Source organism: Bos mutus, chromosome 19, assembly GCF_027580195.1.
Source record: "Bos mutus isolate GX-2022 chromosome 19, NWIPB_WYAK_1.1, whole genome shotgun sequence".
In the NCBI taxonomy this organism is placed as follows: domain Eukaryota; kingdom Metazoa; phylum Chordata; class Mammalia; order Artiodactyla; family Bovidae; genus Bos; species Bos mutus.
In genome coordinates this window covers 36,745,283-36,764,580 of record NC_091635.1, presented here as the reverse complement: position 1 = coordinate 36,764,580, position 19,298 = coordinate 36,745,283, and the positions used below count along the sequence as shown (strand labels likewise).

General features: G+C 51.3%; 1 protein-coding gene across 7 annotated transcripts in view; it reads right to left on the bottom strand.

Moving 5' to 3' along the window:
* CCDC57 (coiled-coil domain containing 57) overlaps nucleotides 1–19,298 on the bottom strand; it is a 110,559-nt gene that overhangs the window by 42,824 nt on the left and 48,437 nt on the right. For all 7 annotated transcript variants that reach the window (XR_011468019.1, XM_070390139.1, XM_070390137.1 and 4 more), the window contains 3 exons: nucleotides 19,007–19,110; nucleotides 15,993–16,193; nucleotides 10,491–10,677 (listed from right to left, as the gene is read on the bottom strand). Coding sequence is in view for 6 of the 7 variants with exons in the window: in XM_070390139.1 (XP_070246240.1) it covers nucleotides 10,491–10,677; nucleotides 15,993–16,193; nucleotides 19,007–19,110 (492 nt within the window). In the remaining variant the exon portion in view is untranslated. The remainder of the gene's footprint in view (nucleotides 1–10,490; nucleotides 10,678–15,992; nucleotides 16,194–19,006; nucleotides 19,111–19,298) is intronic.

Below are 19,298 nucleotides of genomic sequence, written 5' to 3'. Positions count from 1 at the left end.
GATTCCACACTCTGCAACTAAGAATTTGCATGCAGCAACTAAGAGTCTGAATAACGCAACTAAACTCTCACATACTACAATGAAAATCAAAGACCTTTGAGTGCTGCAACTGAGATCTGGCACAAATAAATAAATAAAATAATCAACAACAAAAAAATAGAGAAATCTTCTGAGGGTCCAAATAGACCCATTACTTATGTAAGTAAGTAAGACCCATTAGTTATGTTCCCTTGACAAAGGCTGAATTGCCACACACAGTTAAAAGTTTCCAAAAGTAACTGAGGACCTTGGTAGATTTGCTGAAGAATTTAGCATAGTTATTCAAACCTACCAGTCTGGTTTCTCAGATTTATATCAGTTAGTTCACAAGGTTTTTGACAGGCAAGCCAAACACTGAATGAAATTAGGCTGAAGGAATCACCCTGGGCGGGGGGTGGGGGGGGTGGGGGGGTGGCTTTAGAAAAACAAACGCCTAGCTTCTAGTAAAAGAATCTGCCTGCAGTGCAGGAGACACAGGTTCCATCCCTGGTTCAGGAAGATCCCTGAAGAAGGAGATGGCAACCCTCTCCAATATTCTTGCCTGGGAAACCCCATGGACAAAGGAACCTGGAGGGCTACAGTCCATGGGGTCACACAAATCAGACATGACTTAATGACTAAACCACCACAGCTTCCGTTAAGAGGTCAGAACGTTTGCTGAAAACCCCCACCAGCAGTTACAACTGCCTTTCCCAAGCCTGTTGATGGGAACTAAATTCAGGTTTGCACACAAAAATCTGATGAACCCGTTCGTGACTATTTAATTGACTCCAAATTGTCTTTAAAGAAAATACTGGTCTTCCTTCAGATGTTGAAGTCACTGGGATAGCCCTTATCGCCTCACTTACTAATGGGCTGAACCAGGATCATTCTCTTTTAGTTAGAAGGACAAGGGTGGAATGGGAGATTATGTTCACTTTAGATTTAGTTAACTTGGCAAATCAGCTGACTCGAATCCTAGGTGAGTCAAGACCACTAAATTCTTAATTTTTAATTTCTGAAAATGAAGGCACCTTAACAAAACCCTTCTAGTCTCTGCTATTACTGTAAAGAGCCAGGACATGGGAAAAAGATTGCTAAAAGTGTAAGTGTTTTGGGCATCTTTAGCCCTCTAACCAGCCTCTCAAACATCCTCTTAAGCCCCTCCCTGTGAGGGGCTCTGAGGAATGACTGGGGCTCTCTCAATCCTCTCCTTGAATCAGCTTGGAGAAACCATTCTCCAGATTGCGAACGAATCTCTGTCTTTACAGACCCCAGATCACACTCTCAGTGCTCAGCCCCATCACTAAAGAAAAATACTAAGATGGTCCAAATAGTGAGGGTCTCTAATGAACCTCAACAGGGTCCGGTTTCTGAACCTCTTCCTTTTTGCTTAGACCATTTAAGAGGTACACACCCTTTTTTCCTTAGCTCCTCCACCCCTATTAATTTATAAGGCCAGGGCTTCTTGGAAAAGTATCATGCTGGAATTTCTTTCTCCCAAAAAGGGAGAAACAGTTCTAAAATTTGACAGTTGCCATCAAAATAACCAATCAGGTGAATTAAACCACCCTTTGACTTCTTTTATTTGCTCTGTCTCTGATAGTACTGCTTCTGGAAACACTGATCATTTGTCTCTATTGAATCAGGTACCACCCTCCTTATGGGCAAACTGTCCAATTGATATTGGCAAAATCTTCCCATCAAGATTCAAATAGATTCCCTCAAATGCCCTCCCCAGGTAAATAAGCACTTCAACGTATAAAGTCTGTAACAGAAGAGGCTACTGGGGCTCAGGGCCTCATTATCCCCTACAGTAGTTCTTGTATTACTTCTATTTCACTTGAGAGAAAACTTAAGTTCTGTCTGGTTTTTTTACTGGATTTGCATATGGTTCACCATAATTGCATGTCCCAAACTGCAGTTCTTTGTTATTTCCAAATAAACTCATTCTTCTGGGAAAATAGCCTTTTGTTTTTAGGTGAATACTCTTAATCAACTTGAGTGATATAGAAAACCTGAGTCTATAGTGGTAGAAAATCTAGCAACTAATCATCCTGATAATATTATCCCTCAAAACCTCTGGGGTGGGACTTCCCTGGTCATTCAGTGGTTAAGACTCTGTGTTCCCAATGCAGGGGCCCAGATTAGATCCCTCACGCAGCAACTATCCCTTGTGCCACAACTAAGCCCCAGTGCAGCCAAGTTTAAAAGAAAAAAAAAGGCAAAACCCTGGGACATGGCAAAATTGATACTCAGAAAGGATATTCACATCTTAAAACTATGCAATTACTAAACAAGAAAGGATAAAATAAATGCTTAAGAAATCAGGGAAAGAACAATAAAATAAACCCAAGGAAAGGAACGAATAAAAATAAAATGGAAACTTGTGATAAAGACATAGAAAACCACCCATTGACCCCAAGCAGTCATCTTTGAGGAAACCCCATGGAAGGTAGCAAAGAAATCCTAAAACACACAGGTTAATAAACACATTTAACGTGCTCTAGGAGAGATTACCAAGAAACGGGAAGACGTGGTATTTAAAAAAGCAATGACTGAGCTTCCCCGGTGGCTCAGTGATAAAGAATCTGCTTGCCAATGCAGGAGACACGTGTCCTTTCCTGATTTGGGAAGAACCCACATGCTGCGAACAACTAAGTCCGTGTGTGTGTGCCCTTAGTTGCTCAGTCGTGTCTGACTCTCTGTGACCCCATGAACTGTAGACCGCCAGGCTCCTCTGTCCATGGGATTTTCCATGGCAAGAATACTGGAGTGGGTTGCCATTTCCTACTCCAGGGGAGCTTCCCAACCCAGGGATTGAACCCGTGTCTCTCGTGTCTTCTGCATCTGCACTGGCAGACAGATTCTATACCACTGCGTCACTTGGGAAGCCCAACTAAGCTAAGTGCCACAACTACTGAGCCTGTGCTCCAGAGCCTGGGAGTCGCAACTACTGAGCCCGCCTGCTGCAACTACTGAATGAAGCCCGAGAGCCCGTGCGGCGCAACTCGAGGAGCCGCCGCAATGAGAAGCCCGTCTACTTTAATTAGAGAAAAGCCTGCACAACAACGAAGACCCAGCACAGCCATAAATAAACAGAATTTTTAAAAAAAAAAAGACAAATAGTTGAGAAATTTAAAGAACGGAAAAACCCAGAAAACCCAACCAACCATAAGTCTTAAGATATTAAAAATAAAAAAATACTGATTCCAGAGCAGGTTAAATTAAAGCAGAACAACCCTCATGTAGACACAGGATGATAGACCAGGAGCACAAATGGGTTGGGAGCAGCCATAGAGGAAAGGCAGGCCACTGGCGAGGAAGAGGCTCACACTGACGCTGGCTTCTCACAGGACAGCGGGGCCCTGCCTGACAAAAAAGCTGTAAGAAAATGCCAATCAGAAGTCTCCTTCCAGCCATGCCATCGTTCCAGGAAGTGGTCAAAATGAAATCATTTTATGAAGACAAAGTTTACTGCCCACAGGCCCTTCTTGAAGGAAAGAACAGATCCCTGAATGTCAGATCCTTTCCCTCCAAGGCCCTCAGAACACACGAGCGAAGCTGTGCATGACCCAGGGCTTCCAGGGGTTTGGAGGCGCAGAGTGTGGCAGGGCGCTGATAGCGAGGGGCAAACACACCAAGAATTCATGAAATGTGACCAAAAATCACTGCTTCTCAATTAATATTGTTTATAGGACTGGAGATGCACATGTGGAATCATAATTAATAAACTAAAGCAGTATTTTCCTATTTATGCCCAATAAACAGTACTGGGTCAACCAGCTAACCACCTAGGGAAAAATAAAATAAAGCTAGATCCCTAACCTGTTTCTATTTTACCAAATCATTTCTAGATGAATCAAAGATTCAGCAAGAAGAAAGCTGGGGGAGAGCACAAAAGAAATTCAGCAGAAAAATTACATAATGATATACAAATGGCCAACACACACACACCCACATCCACACACAGAAATGTAAAGAAATACAAATTAAAACAATGAACTAATTTTACCTAACTAAACTGGCAAAAACCAATTCCTAATGAATTTTTAGCTTCTGTGAAGCTGTGGTCAAATAGGCGCTTCACTGTCATAAAAAAACACCCAAATGCACTTTCCCTGGGGGCGGAGTGGGGGTAGGGGGAGGTGAGGAACGGTTCACACTCCCCTGAGAGGCTGGTTGGAGCATGTCTGCTGGAGCCCAGTGAACAGACATGTGATAGAAGCAGCCCAGTGCATGGAGTCTCCCTTGGGGCCAGCTCGGTGACGGCCCCGAGGGAGGGTGTGCAGAGCTAGGCAGGAGTCACTGTTTCAACATTCGGGTGCATGTGACACCATGAACAGACAATCCAACAGACAGGCAGCAAAGTGCAGATGAGACCTAGTTGGCAGTTTGTGCTTTACAGTATAAATTAACTATCTCTCAGCATTCATTGAAATTTTTATAGTGAGCAAATAGCCTTTTCAACATCAGGGGAAAAAAAAAAAAGAGCCTTTAAGAAATGTTAGGTATCAGAGAATACATATTGTGTGATCCCCACTCTATGACATGCTGCTGCTGCTGCTGCTAAGTCGAGTCAGTCGTGTCCGACTCTGTGCGACCCCATAGACGGCAGCCCACCAGGTTCCCCCGTCCCTGGGATTCTCCAGGCAGGAACACTGGAGTGGGTTGCCATTTCCTTCTCCAATGCATGAAAGTGAAAAGTGAAAGTCAAGTCGCTCAGTCGTGTCTGACTCTTCTCGACCCCAAGGACTGCAGCCCACCAGGCTCCTCCGCCCATGGGATTTTCCAGGCAACTATGACATGCTGGAAAAGGCTAAACTACAGAGACAGGGAAAAGATGAGTGGTTGTCAGAGGTCAGGAGGGAGGGAAGGTGACCAGGTGGAGCGCACAAGGTTTAAATCCACAGAACATACACCATGAAAGTGAGCCCTGATGTAAAACTGCAGGAGTCTGGGTGATGCTGTGTCAAAGCAGTTTCACTGATTGCAATGAATCTACCATCTAGAGTGGATGTGGGCTCAAAAGGAAAGAATATGTTTGCAGTGCAGGAGACCGCCTGCAATGCAGCAGACTTGGGTTCCATCTGTGGGTCGGGAAGATCCCCTGGAGGAGGAAATGGCAATCTACTGCAGTAGTCTTGCCTGGGAAATCCCAAGGAGAGAGGAGTCTGGCGGGCTACAGTCTGGGGTTGCAAAGAGTCGGACATGACTCAGAAACTAAACCGCACCAAGTAAATGTGGGTGACAGGAGCTGTGCATGTGCAGGCAGGGAGTGTATGGGAAGTCTGTTGTCTTCTGCTCAGTTTTGCTGTGAATCTAAAATTACTTGCCCTCCAAAATAAAGTCTTCCAAAATGGTCAGATGTTAAGATCCTGATAACCGACACTCTAAAGAATCCCAGCTGTGTACTGGATTAAGAAAACATCACAGGCTCCAATTTTGGGGAAAAGGAGAACTGGCAGCAGGAGGAAGAACAAAGTAGGGGAGAGGTAGGTTGAGTTGAAGTCCGCTTGGTCTGGCCTCATGGCCTGTCCTTTTCTGGTCCTTCATTGTGCAGGCCGGCTCAGCTGCACTGGCATCTGCCGTGGTCTTGGCCTTAGCCCCAGCAGATGGTCTGATGGCCACTGTCTCAGAGGTGAGGGGTGAGCACTTGCAGCTGGGCTGATGGGAGAGCAAATGGGGCTGGGACACCTGAGGACAGGTGACGCTCCAGCATTGCCACCTACCCACTCAAGAGACGAGGTAGGAGAGTGAAATTCTGAGTCAGGGCCACATGCCCAATCACATGAGTCTGCCTGTCTGAAAGTGCAGATCTGAACCACATAAGCCTGCCTGTCCATAAATGCAGATCTGAAAGCCTGGAACTGGAGAAGGGGGCATGTGGCTGGGACAGGAGCCTGATCCCAGGCCGTGGGGGATGCAGGACGAAACCAGGGCCAGTGAAGGTGCGGCTCTGCTAGCTCCCTGGGAGATGAAGTCCCTTCCCAGAGGTGGACACGTGAGGACAAGCCCTGGGGTTGACCCTGCCTGGTGGTGCTGGAACCAGAGGGAGCCCAAGTGGGCGTGGCTCTGCCTTGGCTGGATGGTCTCACATTTTCAATATTGTCAAGCGATGAAAACATACTCCTGTCATGGTTGGTCACTCTGTACCACTTAATGACCACAGTCACATGATTGATGACCTGGATAAATCAGCTTTGTTAAAAAACATGCAGACAGACCAGGCTTGGTCACAACCTTTGCTGTCTCCCTATGTGGGAGAGCAGAAACCTACCGCCACACAGTATTGAGGGAGGGTAGCCTTCCCAAAAGGGAACTAATGGAGTGTGCTGGGCATTCTTAAAATAGTTTTTTCTCTTTTAAATTAATTGATTTGGCTGCTCCGGGTCTTCCTGGCTTCATGCGGGCTTTTTCTAGTTGCAGAGAGTTTGGGGCTACTCTCTAGTTGCCACGCTCGGTCTTCTCACTGCGGTGGCTTCTCCCGTTGTGGAACATGGGCTCCAGAGCATGTGGGCTCAGTAGCTGTGGCTCCAGAGCACAGGCTCAGAAGTTGCAGCACAGGGGCTTAGTTGCCCCGGGGCATGTGGGATCCTCCCAGACTGGGATCAAACCTCGCAAGGCGGATTCTTAACCACTGGACCACCAGGGAAGCCCTGTGCTGGGCATTCTTTACAAACCACCATGATGCACAAGTTCACAGAGCAAACCGCTCACCCCTCTCCTCTCATCTACTGTCCTCCTCAAAGTGTTAGGATGGAGGTGCTTCCTGCCAGCCTGCCCTCTGTGTGCATGGGTGCACACGCTCTGTGTATGTTCACCTGGGCCTCAGAGCACACTGTTCTGCGGGCTGCTCTTCTCATAGGCTGACGTGTCTGGGCTGGCACACACATCATGTAGTCAGCATGCTGAGCCTGGTCCAAAGAGTGTCCAAGCCCACGAGGAAACAACACAAAGTGAGGAGTTTTGAAGTCGTTTGGAAAGGCCACATTTTATTGTACTTGACAAAATAATTATCCACAGTGGACTGGAGCTGAAGGGGGAAAACGGGCTGTCTCTCTCGTTTGAGAAGTGCCGTGCAGAGATGGTGCCCGATGGGGATGCAGGAGACCCGTGGGCATGCAAGCGGCCCACACGCTCTCTTTTTAAAAATTTGCTTACTTATTTTTGGCTGTGCTGGGTCTTTGTAGCTGTGAGTGGACTTTCTCTTTTTGCAAGGTGCAGGCTTACTGCAGTGGTTCTCTTGCTGCGCACACAGGCTCTAGGATGCACGGGCTTCAGCAGTTACGGTGTATGGGCTCAGAAGTTGCAGTTCATGGGCTCCAGAGTGTGGGTTCAAGAGTTGTGTGGCAGGGGCTTAGATGCCTCGTGGCATGTGAAGTCTTCCCGGACCAGGGATTGAATCCATGCCCCCCATATCGGCAGGGGGATGGGACCAGCAGGGAAGTCCACCCCACATGCCCTTGAGGGTTAAAGTAGCATCCACGGTCCGATTTCAATGTCCCAAAGATGGACCCCTAGACCTTCCTAATTGCTTTCTTACTGTAACAAAAAACACTGCCAAACATCCTTGCATTCGCATCTTTTTCAGATTTGTGAGAAAATGTTTTTAAAAGATCTCTAGGGGAAGATTTGCGTATTCAAAGGGTATGCTAATTTAAAAAGTTGTGAGATGCAGGCAAACTGCCCTTAGAGAGGCTTCACCAACGACAGCTCCTGAGATGGGACTTTTTAGTCTGGGCGTGAACTCAACGCTGACTTACTTGCCCTCTTCAGACTCCTGCAGAGGCAAGTGGCATCCATACCCTTGTCACATCTGGGGATTTCTCCTGGACGCTCCGTCCGGCACTTCGCCTGTCATCAGTGAATGCCCATGTTGGGTACTGGTTCTTTTTCATCTGTCAGGTATGCTGCAAATATTTCTCCCATCTGTTATTTGTCTTTTATCTTTGTGTACGATGTCTTTTCCTTACAGATGTTTTAGGATGTGACGACATCAACTCTGTTGATTTTTGCCTTTCCCACCTCTAGGTGGTTTTAGACTTTTTTTTTTTAACCATTATTTAGGGAAGACTTCCTCATACAAAGGTGAACTGAGCCAGTGTGTGCATGGCCAATGGGGGAAAGGGCAGGTGGAGCAGAATCCCACATCCCTGCACATACTGAAGTCTTAGGAAATGAAAGAGCGATAACCAGAGATGCAGACAAAAACAGTTACAGGCCACTATGTACTGCTCTATGGTAGTACTTGGAAGACTAGGGACTTTGGAGAGATTTCCAGCAAAATGCACATGTCCAGAATTGATCCAAGAAGAGGCAGAAAATCCATACAGACAGATCACCAGAGAAGAAAAACAGAAGATATTACGAAAAGTCTACCACTAATGAAAACACCAGGCATGGAAGGCTCTACTGCTGAGGTCTCTCTAACTTTCACAGAAGGCTGCAAACTTGGCCACGAGGAACGTGTAGCTTTCTCTGACACTGGGAGGCACAGGAAGGCAGGCCCGGCAATGGAGGATCTGCTCCTTTGTTGGATGGATGGCCAGATGGATGGATGCGGGGTAGATGGGTTGAGAGATGTGTGAGTGTGTCAGTGAGTGGATGCTGGATAGAGAGGTAGGTGGATGATTCACTCACATACTTGATGGCTGTGAGGCCAGCTGATTAGGCTAGGAATTCACCATGAGGAGAAAGACAGGTTAGGTCGGAGGGGGAGGGAGGCATGGCTGTGCCTCCCTCTGGAAGCCTCGGGGGCTGAGAGGGCAACTGAGCAGTGGCAGGGCTTGGCACAGAGGCCAAGGTGAAGGAGAAGCAAGGTTCAGATGTGGGAGGGAATGCAGTGGAATTAAGAAATGGAGCCGTAAGTGAATGAAGGCCATGAAATGACAGGAATGTGGGGCGAGAAGCACATACACGACATGACCCTTCAAAGTAAAAACAGGGTTTTTAGTGAACTTGGCAGAAGATGGCCCAGAAGTGCCCCTAAGGAACAAGCAAAGCCAAACCTTCCCCTTCAACTTGTGGAACAGAAGGAGGACTGAACGAAAGGAGGGCTTTGTCAAACGGGTCCCAAGGGAGGGAGCCAGCTCCCGTGAAAGACGCCCTCGGTTGCTGCTCGCACACTGATGACATCTAGAAATACACTGAGCGCTGCTCACCCTTCTTCTTTCAGGGGTGGGTTCTTAGAAGGACAAAGCCTCTGAGCAAAGTCTCGCCCAGGTCCCATGCACACAAAAGGTGGATGTGTACAGCGGTCTCCAAGTACAACTGGGGATCATTTTACACGGATGGTTTGGTTGACCTCTGTGTCTCGGGCGCCTGGCACATAGCAGCCACACAAAAAGATGTCTGCTGAAAACACAAGTGACTTGTCTGTTCCTCCTTAGATTTTCCAGGGTCTTCCACACCCTCTCCCCTCAGTTCCGCAGTCCCCTTTGTGCTCTCGAGTCCCACTTTCAATCGCTTGGTAATTTCAGGAGTCAACATATTAAGGCTAAATATTAATGTATTCAAAACAACTATTCTCGTTCATGCAGGTATGTGCTGGGGAGAGACCAGGGTGGATGTTCTGTCCCATCTCCTCCCCTTCAGTGGGAAATGCTTTCTGGACACTGCAGTGGTTGGGGGTGAGAAGGACCTGGGAGGGAAGCCGGGGCTCTCGTTAGCCGAGAGAAGCATTTTGTGGATACCCTGTTGCTCTGAGCTCTTTACAGCCACACTGGAGCACTCTGCCTCCAACAGGAAATGCAAGTCAGAGACCTTGCTCCTAAAGTAGGTGAGCTGTCATGGAGAGAGGGGTGGCTTAGTTTCATATCCACAAGGTGAAATCCCAAAGACCGGAGATTTGGAGATCATCACAGTTACTCAAAGCTGTAGCTGGAAAAGGACAGAGGCAGGAGCCACAGAAGGTGAGGGGGAGGCTGCGAGAAAGGGGCCGGCGCCTTGGCTGCAGGAAAACCAAGGGGTTTAAAAGCAGGGAGGCTGGTGCGCTGAGACACTGGGAGAGGCTCAATGTCTAGTAGCTCTAGTGGGTTAATCGTGGGACCTCAGGCCCAGTCCATGGGTCCCTTTCTTAGGAACCAGCACCACGACGGGCAGCCTGGGCATCTGCAGCCCACGGTCCAGGCTTTGGCCACACCGCACACACTGCCGCCTTTATCCTGAGGAGGCTAAGGCTGTGGCTGGCCTGGGAACACGGCAGCCTTTGCTGCCACCACAAAGCCGCATAGAAATGCCAGCTGCTTCGCTAACCTGTGGCATTTTTCTCACAAAATGCTGCCAGAAGGGTGGGTTCACAGGACTCCCACGGCAGAGATCAAGCAGAGTCCTGTCTGTCCTTCCTTCTGTCCCCACCCCCAGCCTGGGCTGGGCCTCCCCACTCCGCCCAGCCCTCCTCGGGCCAGCCCTGCCCTGCACCCTGCACCTCCATCCCCAGAGCAGGGGCGGAGTGGGGGGGAATGACCCACCGGTAAGGTGCCCCAGCTCCGCTCGCAGCCGGTTTCCCAGCTCCAGGAGCTGCTCCTTCTCCAGGCGCAGCCGCAGGATCTTCCTGGCAGCCTCCTTGAGCTTCCTCTGGAGTCGGGGCACAGACAGGACCTGCAGGGGCTGCGTCCCATGGTCCTCTGTCCCCGCGGGTCCCCCGTCTGCAGGAACCTGTGAACAAACCCACATGGCAGAGACCATCAGATGAGCCTGGGGTTGTGGGGCGGGGAGGAGGAAGTGGGAGTTGGGGTGCGGACGGCGGGACACTGCCTGACCAACTGTCCCAGAAGCCACACCACTGGGTGACGTCCCTCCAGCCTAACAGACAAACGGGCGTCCCTGCAATATGACTCATCCACAGCAGCCTTCGCTCTCATTGTGGGGGGGCGGGGGGAGAGAAGTATGTGATGAAGGTCGTCAAAGCTCCTAGGCCAAGGCTTGCCTGCCCTTGCTTACTCTGTGGCTCCCCCACCCCCTCACCACCAACGCTTTTGTGTCTTTCCAGTGAAGACAATGAGGAAGCAGCCCAGGCCCGGGACCCATGAGGGCTACACGTGTGATCACCACCTCCTCTGCTGGCCCCTCTGTCATAGGCTGGGTGCCTGCTGTCTGTCTGGTATGGAAGGGGGCCGGCGGAGACCCGAAGTGAGGCCCTGATGGGAACCCAGCCTCGGTTACTCTTTCTCCAGCCCTGGACATTTGCGCGGCTGGGCCCCTCTCCAGTGCCCCCTCTGCCCTCACTCGCTCAGCACGTTGCTTCCCCTGCCTCCTCTCTGACTTCATCTGTCCAGACTCCTAACTCAGACACTTACTCCACCTGTCCTTCAGACTTCCCTCAACCATCACAGGCTGGCCCAGGTTTCCCACCATCCTGACCCTGACGAGAGTGCAGAAATCAAAGGAGGCCCAAGGCAGGAGCAGTGGCTGCTTGGGGTCTCAGCTTGTGGGCCAGGAGGTAGTCCCGGGAAAAACACCCAGGCTCTGAGCCCCCTTGCCCGGGCGGTACCATGCGGCCCTTCACTCTACCACTGACCCAGCTGTCCCATTTCCCGCTATCCCATGGTCCAACCGTGTGGCTCTTACACACACATGCTGTCCTACCTAGAGGGGTTTTTGGAATGGGGTGGGGTGTGGGGAAAAGAGAAAGGGAAAAAGGAGAATGTGTGTGGCTGCCTTTGTGCCGGGCAGGGGCCCAGGAAGAGCCAGTGGTGTCCAAGGCCCCGAGGGAAGCAGGTGGCCTACTTAGGCATGGCTATGGCTGACACCTATGAAAAGCGCGCTGCTGACCCAGCCAAGCAAACTGGCGCCAGAACGAGGAACCTGCTCTGTGTCCCTGGAACAGGAGCACACCCTGTCCTGGCCCAGTTTCCTGGTGTGTCTTTTCAGGGCTGGCATACACCTGTGCCCTCCTATGGCCTTGGAGCCACGCTGACCGCACAGCAGTGCCTCCAGCACATGCCTGGCATGTGGCGTGAAGGGGGCATATGGAGGTGAGATGGCAAAGGGAACATCAGAGAAAGGCCTTGGCTCAGGGTCTCTCAAGGGCACAGGACCAGGACTGGTGGGAGACCTGGAGTGGGAATTCGCACATGGGGCTGCACAGGCCCCAGGCGGCTGACATGACGACCCCTTTGGAAAGTCGCACAGCCTCCAGGGGTGCAGCCCTGGGGTTGGGGGACCAGCCCAGTCAATTCTCCAGGCTTGGTCCCTCTCTACAGGGATATGCTGTAGGATTATCTTGTGTTATCTGAAGTAAAATCCTGAAAACAGAGACTTTCCAAACCTCAGGACACTTAGAAATCTAAAAATCTCTTCAAAAGCAGCACCCCTGCACCACCACTCCACCCCACCCCCCATCCCCCGCCCAGCAGATGGCCCCTGGCCTGGGCCGAGGAACCAACGCTGCCCAGGAAGTGGCAGCTCTCAGGGCTGGGGAGTCCTGATCTTAAACGGTCCGTGTTCTTTCATACCATGATCGCACGCGATGAGTGGGGGACTGCAGCTGGGCCCCCCGCTCTTAAGCTCAGTTCCTGGTAAGATGAAGCTTATTTTGATGACTCTACAGCCTCAGCCCACAGTGACACAATGCTAATAATGACCTGAAACACCTAGGAGCTTCTGCACTGCTACATTCAGGGGCCAAGGTCCCACCCTGTGACGGCCACATCCCCCTGCCCCCACCTTGCTCGGGTGCCAGTCCCAGCATCTTGGCCAGAATCCACGCAGCAGAGGGGAAGCTTGAGGCGTCCTAATGACTCTGTTCCCCAGGGAAGGGAGTGCCTGGGCTCCCCCCACCCCCCGCCCCCACCCCGTGAGAAGCCCTGTGGGGAGGCTGAGGACCAGGGAGAAGCAGTGCAGGCTCCAGTGGGAGGGAGAGCAGCGCCGGCAGCCAGCACTGTCCCCTGGCGGTCGAAGCCGGGAGAAGTACAGTAGGCGTCTTGGGCTCTTTGCAGAGGGGCCCGCGGGAGGGAGGGGCCTGGGTGAGCAGAGAAACACCCAGTGTTCCCAAGTGTGACCATGCAGCCTGAGGGGTGCTCCGCGGTCTGCAGGTCCCTTCCGGGTTGGGGGTCTGGACTTGATGTGGCAGAATCTCATCCCCAGGGAGAAGCTGCAGGGGTGGCCTGAGGCCCCACGCCCCTCTCACTGCTGGTGCTTCCTCCCCTCTCCACATACATCTCTCTCTGAACCACTTGAGGGTGAGTTGGAGACATTGCACCCCTTTCTGCCCCGATACTTCAGTTTGTACTTTCTAAAAATAGGGACATTCTCTTAGTAATCAGTTAAGAAAGCTGCCCAGATGGCTGACCCAACCCATCTTGAAAGCTGCACAGCCTCTAGGGGTGCAAAGGTTGAGGGGGTAGGGGAGCGGCTAGGCCATCCTTTCTCTAGGCTTGGTCCTCCTCTACAGGAACACGGCAGAAGTTTCACAGGGCCATGGCATTATGACCTAACGCACAGTCCACAGGCACCTCCATCAGCTGCCCAGAGGACATCCTTTATGGCCTATTTCTCCTGCCTGGGGTCCACGATCTCACACGTCTTCCATGTCCCAGGCGCCTCAGTCCTCAGAATGCTCTCAACAGGACAGGCTGCATGTTTAGTGTCCCTCGCTCAGGATCTGTCCAAAATCTCATACTTGGGAATCAGGAGTGAGGCTATCCCTCTCCTGTCCATTGGCTCACGATGTCCCTCTGTCCCAATGTTGGCAAAGGAAGCTAGCTGATCCCTTGGAAGCAGTGATCCTGCTGCACTGGAAAGTTACTGAAGAACTTGTAGGGAGATTCCTTATAAACAGCTTGTCCAGAATTTCAGCATCCATTGACGACATTCCCATGGTATCATTCCTTTCACATCCTTGGCTGATGTTCTAAGTAAGAAAGAGTTTCCCTCTCTCCTTCCTTTCCTTGTCAGCTTATGTGCATCAGCATGAATGCAAATTTTGGTAGACAAATTATAACAGTGACTTCATGAGTGACTAGTCTGGATCTGGTCAGTGGGAGCCCTTTATGCTGGCTCCTGCCTCCTTGTCATGTCTCTGTGGCGGTGGAATCGGCCTCTTACCCTGGTTCTTCTCTGCAGAGCATCAAGTTCAGGAATGCGATCTAGGTACTGGCTATGTGCTCACCCACCCTGGGGAGCCACTGTTCCTTGGCTCCCAGTGGATGGAGCCAGGATGTGTGAACACCCCTCTCTTCAAAGTAACTCACGAGTTTAACCTGGTGACTCCAACCCCAATTTGTGCCCCAGAGGTACCTCAGCCCTCTCCACCACCGTTTCCCCCCGTCTGGGAAGCCTGATGCCCACAACCTCTTCTCTGGGCACCCAACACACAGCTGGGCAATTACAAGTGGAGCCTGGATTGGGTGGGCCTGGTCTGGGCCAAGGGTTTCCTATGCCTCCAATTTTTCACCCTAGGAGTGACCTCACCAAGGTCATGGGACACCTAGACCTGGAAGGAGGTGGGACCCTGATAGCTGTGCAGAAACTACAAGACCCAGAGAGCTCACTCAACACCCACCCTGGGAGAACAGCCGTGGGCCTCAAGTTGCTTCAGATCCCAGGCTGTCTGCCAAGGGATAAGTACCTCAACTTTAATTTCCACTCATTTGCAGAGTTCCTTCCTCTTTCACTCAAAACAGGTGGGGTTAGTGAGTTATGTGAGGGCTGCTAACAAGGGAGCTATGAGGGCCACTGGGGCTGCAGCAAGCCCCTGGCAGCACCCGGAGCAGCTGTGGCCATGGCAGGAGAGCAGACACATCACCGCTGGCAACTGCTGCCCAGCCGGGCCTGGAGCTTCTGGACTTGACTCCTGAGATACAGGACTGTGGAGATGTCTGAGGCTCCTGGGGACAGCATCCACCTACCGATGGCACAGAGGGTTCACTTTACACTTCCAGTGTCCCCACAGCTCAGACTCCCTCAGCCTCCCCCTCACCAGCCCCTAAAGACACTCCTCACATGTTTGCCTCCGCCAAGGCACAGTGGCCCCCCTCGTGTTCACTGGGCCAGACAGCGTCCTGGGCTGCGTATTCTCCCTTCGAGGCCCTTCACAGCCCCCGATAGTGGGTCCTGGAGTCGGGTCCCTCCTGTGTCCCTAAGTCACTCTCATAGCTTGGTCTGTGGGATGAGAGCCACTCAGCAGGGAGTGAGGTCGGTAGGGAATACAGTCAATGCTGTTTCTGCCCAAGGACTCTCAGCACCTTCCAGACGTCATCTTATTGTCCCTAAAACCTTCAGCTTATCACTATCACCATCTGCAAACGTAGGTAACACAGGTAACTGCAGGTCACCGCAGCAATTACAGGTAATTACACATAATTACAGGTAACTGCAGGTCACCATCTGTGGTTGCAGGTAACTGACAGGTCTCAGGAGGTGTGTCACATGATGTCCTGTGACAAAAGCCATTCTTTGCAGCATTTCTATAACGGCATTCAGGAAGCGGGAAAGTAGCCTGTCTGGTACGTACGTAGGGAAAACGTGCTGCGGTAGCACTCATGCCCTGGCCTGGGACCTTGGCCTAAACCCAACCATGGAACTTGAGGGGACTGGGTGCCAAGGGCCTGACCAGGACCAGGACACTAGGTGGCCTGGTGGCCAGTGCTCCAGGCAGGATCTCACACACTGAGAAGCTCATGAGACCCACAGGGTCCACCCCTGGGGGTCCTCTGGAAGGAAAAGTCACCTTGTTACATCCATTTCAGGGCTTCCCAGGCCCTTGAAGCACATGGTCAAGGCCTCCTGTTCTAGAGGACACGGAATGGCCCCCTTCATGTGTGCAGGCTCCCTATAGTTTTAAATGAGGGATCTCAGCGACCTGCACGACAAGGGTGGGGTGGCAGCCCTTTACGGCGTCTGCAGAGAACAGCCCAGACAAAGCCAGCCCAGCCAGGGAAGAAGAGGGAGGGAGGGGAGGCTCCCCACTGGCCAAGACTGCACCCCAGACAAGTCCCGGCACAGGATGCAGAGCACCAGAGGGCACCCACCTCTCCTCCAACAGCTGCAGTATCTGAGGCCTTTGGTTGCTGCCTGCTGGCAGTGCCCCCACTTTCCTTCCGAGCTGACCCGAGATGCTTCTCCAGCTCGGCCACCTGCTTCTGCAGCTGCAGAGCCTCCAGGTGCACCTGGTCCAGCTCGTGGGGAAGCTCTCGCTGGATGGTGTCCACGTCCAGGGCTTCCTGCAGCACCTGGGAGGCCATTTTAGAGGCAATGTTAGGAAGGAGGCAGGCTCTGGGAGGGGGTCTGGAACAGATCAGCAGGGAGGACTGGGAAGCAAGAGAAGGGAGGTACTAGGTGGCAGAAAGTCCAGAAAGATCAGAAGGACACATGCCAGTCAGCCTCCCCTCTCTGGCTTAATTCCAACCTCCATAAGACAGCACCCCCACAACCAAGCCACTGCACTTCTGCATGAGCAGCCTGGGTTAGCTGCGGGGTGGCTGGGAGGTACGTGAGCGGAGTCCAGGCCAGAGCTCTGGGGCCACCCTGTCCTTCAGCTGCCTCTCTGGATGTCTGCTCTCCCGGCATAAAGAGGGAAAGACAGGCAAAAAGAAAGACACACTTCTCTACACCCTCAACTTTCCCATTTTACTCTCAGGAAGATAAGATACCATCTTCCTATTCCGGAGGCTTCCACCAGGCTTCCACCTGGTGGCTCAGCTGGTAAAGAGTCTGCCTTAATGCAGGAGACCTGGGTTTAATCCCTGAGTCAGGAAGATCCCCTGGAAAAGGGAACAGTAACCCACTCCAGTATTTTTGTCTGGAGAATTCCATGGAAAGAGGAGCCTGGCAGGTCACAGTTCATGGGATCACAAAGAGTCGGACGTGACTGAGTGACTAACACTTTCCTGTTCCAGGGATTTCTATAACGAGTTTGTAATGAATATTTTATTCTTTGTCACATACACCAAAAAAGGTGATCATCTGATAAACAAACATTGTTAAGTAAAAACAAATAGAAAACACCTTTTAGGGTAGACTTTTTCCCTTAGGATAATCAAATAATCTGTGATTACCAAGACAAAATTAAAAGTTCTTATTTACATATTTATTTCCTGTTTGTAGCTTGTGGGGTGTGTGAAATCCTCATGGTGGGGCAGAACTGGGAAAGGGCACAGATCTGAAGGACCCCTGCCCTCATATGTGACACAGGTCTGCAACCCCAGAAAGAGAAAAGCAGTCAAGTTCATCCCCACTGCAACAGCACAACTGCTCTTCAGTCAAGATAAGGCATCTGATTTCCAGGCACTGCCTGCTCCCCACAGAAGACAGAAAACTCTGAGCAATGTCTGTCACTAGCTAGGAGTTCTGTTCCACAGAAGATGCAGAGTCTGTAGGATGGTGTAACCTACATACTTATGGACTTGAAAGGACAGGGGAAAATGGCCCCATGGGAAAGAAATACCACAAGGCAACACGGAGGTGTGACACTGCCAACACCAGCAGTAAGAGCTGTGCTCCCAGGGACATCATCAAGACCACGGAAAGATAAGGCAGGGAATGGCAGGAAAAGTCTGCAAATCACGTATCTGACCAGAGACTTGAACCCAGAAAATACAAAGAACTCTGATAATTCAACAATGAGACGACAGACAGCCCAATTAAAAATGGGCAGAGGATACTCATGGACATGTCTTCAAAAAAGACATACAAATGGCTGATAAGCACACGAAAACATACTCAACGTCATTTTTTATCAGTTCAGTTCAGTTGTTCGGTCATGTCCGACTCTTTGCCACCCCATTTCTTTTATCAAGAAAATGCAAATGGGCCACAGTGAGATCCACCTCAAACCTGCTAGGACGGCTAGAGTCAAAAAGACAGAAAGCAGTTGCTGCTGGTGAGGACGTGAGACACGGGGGCCCTCGTGCACCTTCTGGGAGTGGAAAGTGCTCAGCCACTGTGGAAATGTTTAGTGGTTCTCCAAAAGTTAAATGTAGAATTACCCTGAGACCAGGGATTCCACTCCTTTACGTCTACCTGGAAGAACTGAACCACGCGCTTGGACAGACAGGAGTCCACCACACTGACAGCAGCCAAATGGCAGAAGCGACCCAAGTGTCCGGCAGATGAGCGGGTACACTGAATGTGGGGTTCTTAAGAGGAAGTTCCGACCCCTGCTACAATACGGATGAACCCTGAGGACGTTATGCTGAGTGAAAGCAGCCAGTCACAGAAGAACAAATACTGAATGATGTCACTCATAGGAGGCTCCCAGAGGAGCCGGCTTCACAGAGACCAGAAGAGTAGAGTTTACCAGGGGCTGGGGGCAGGAAACAGGGAGTTAGTGTTCAATGGGGACAGAGTTTCTGTTCAAATGATAAAAATGTCCTATTCGGAATAGACCCTGGTGATGGGTACACAATACTGTGAATATACTTAACGTTACTGAATTGTACACACAAAAATGCCAAATTTTGTTATGTATATTTTACCAGAATTTAAAAAAACACTAAATAAAAGAGGTATCAAAAGAGTTATCACGAGATGACAGCAATAAAGCACAGGCTGGGTCACCAGCCCCAGGTGCCAGGGTGGCGCCGCGCTGGAGGTGTCCAGTTGTCCCACCTCCACAGGGACGAGTGGGTCAGCCCAGCGCCTGGTTACAACCTGTCCCCCAGAAGGCCGGGCCGAGGGGACTGCAAGGGCCGGCACCGGGTGAAGCATCTGGAGTCACAGACAGTGGTGACGAGCACACGCTCTTGCCGCAGCTCGGTGCCTGGGCTTGACGTGGGTCCCTGGACTCGCCCAGCACACCCTGGGTGGGTGTCAACGGCCAGCACTGTCCCCCCACCCTGGACTCCCCTCTGTCGTCTACCCCGTCCTCACTGTGTGCCTCCCAGGGACACATGACAGGTGAGCCAGCTGTTCCCAGTAATAACCCCGTCCTCACAGGGCACGGGAGGCACAAAGAGGCCACAGCAGATTCCTGGAGTTCACTGCCACCCCAGCAGTGCCTTCAGTTGGGAGACCTACGCAGTCGAGCATCAGAGGGTGGCCATACCTTCTGTCTCAGTCGTGCCACCAGGAAGCTCAGGAGATGCGCTCTGTCTCCAAGCCTTCTGAGTGCCAGTCCCATGGACGCTCTATCGACTGGCACAGCTCCTCCTGCAGAAAGAGCGATTTTGTCAGAATAACATTCCTACCGTCCTGGGGGCGCTTCCAATTGCCCGCTGTTCCCTTGGGGAGAAGGACATCTGTGGCGTCCAGGGCAGAGGTGCGTGGGTGTGTTCTCTGCCCTCCTCCGAGGATGGCTACTTGTCACTGCTGGTCCACTGGGACGCTGAAGACAGTCT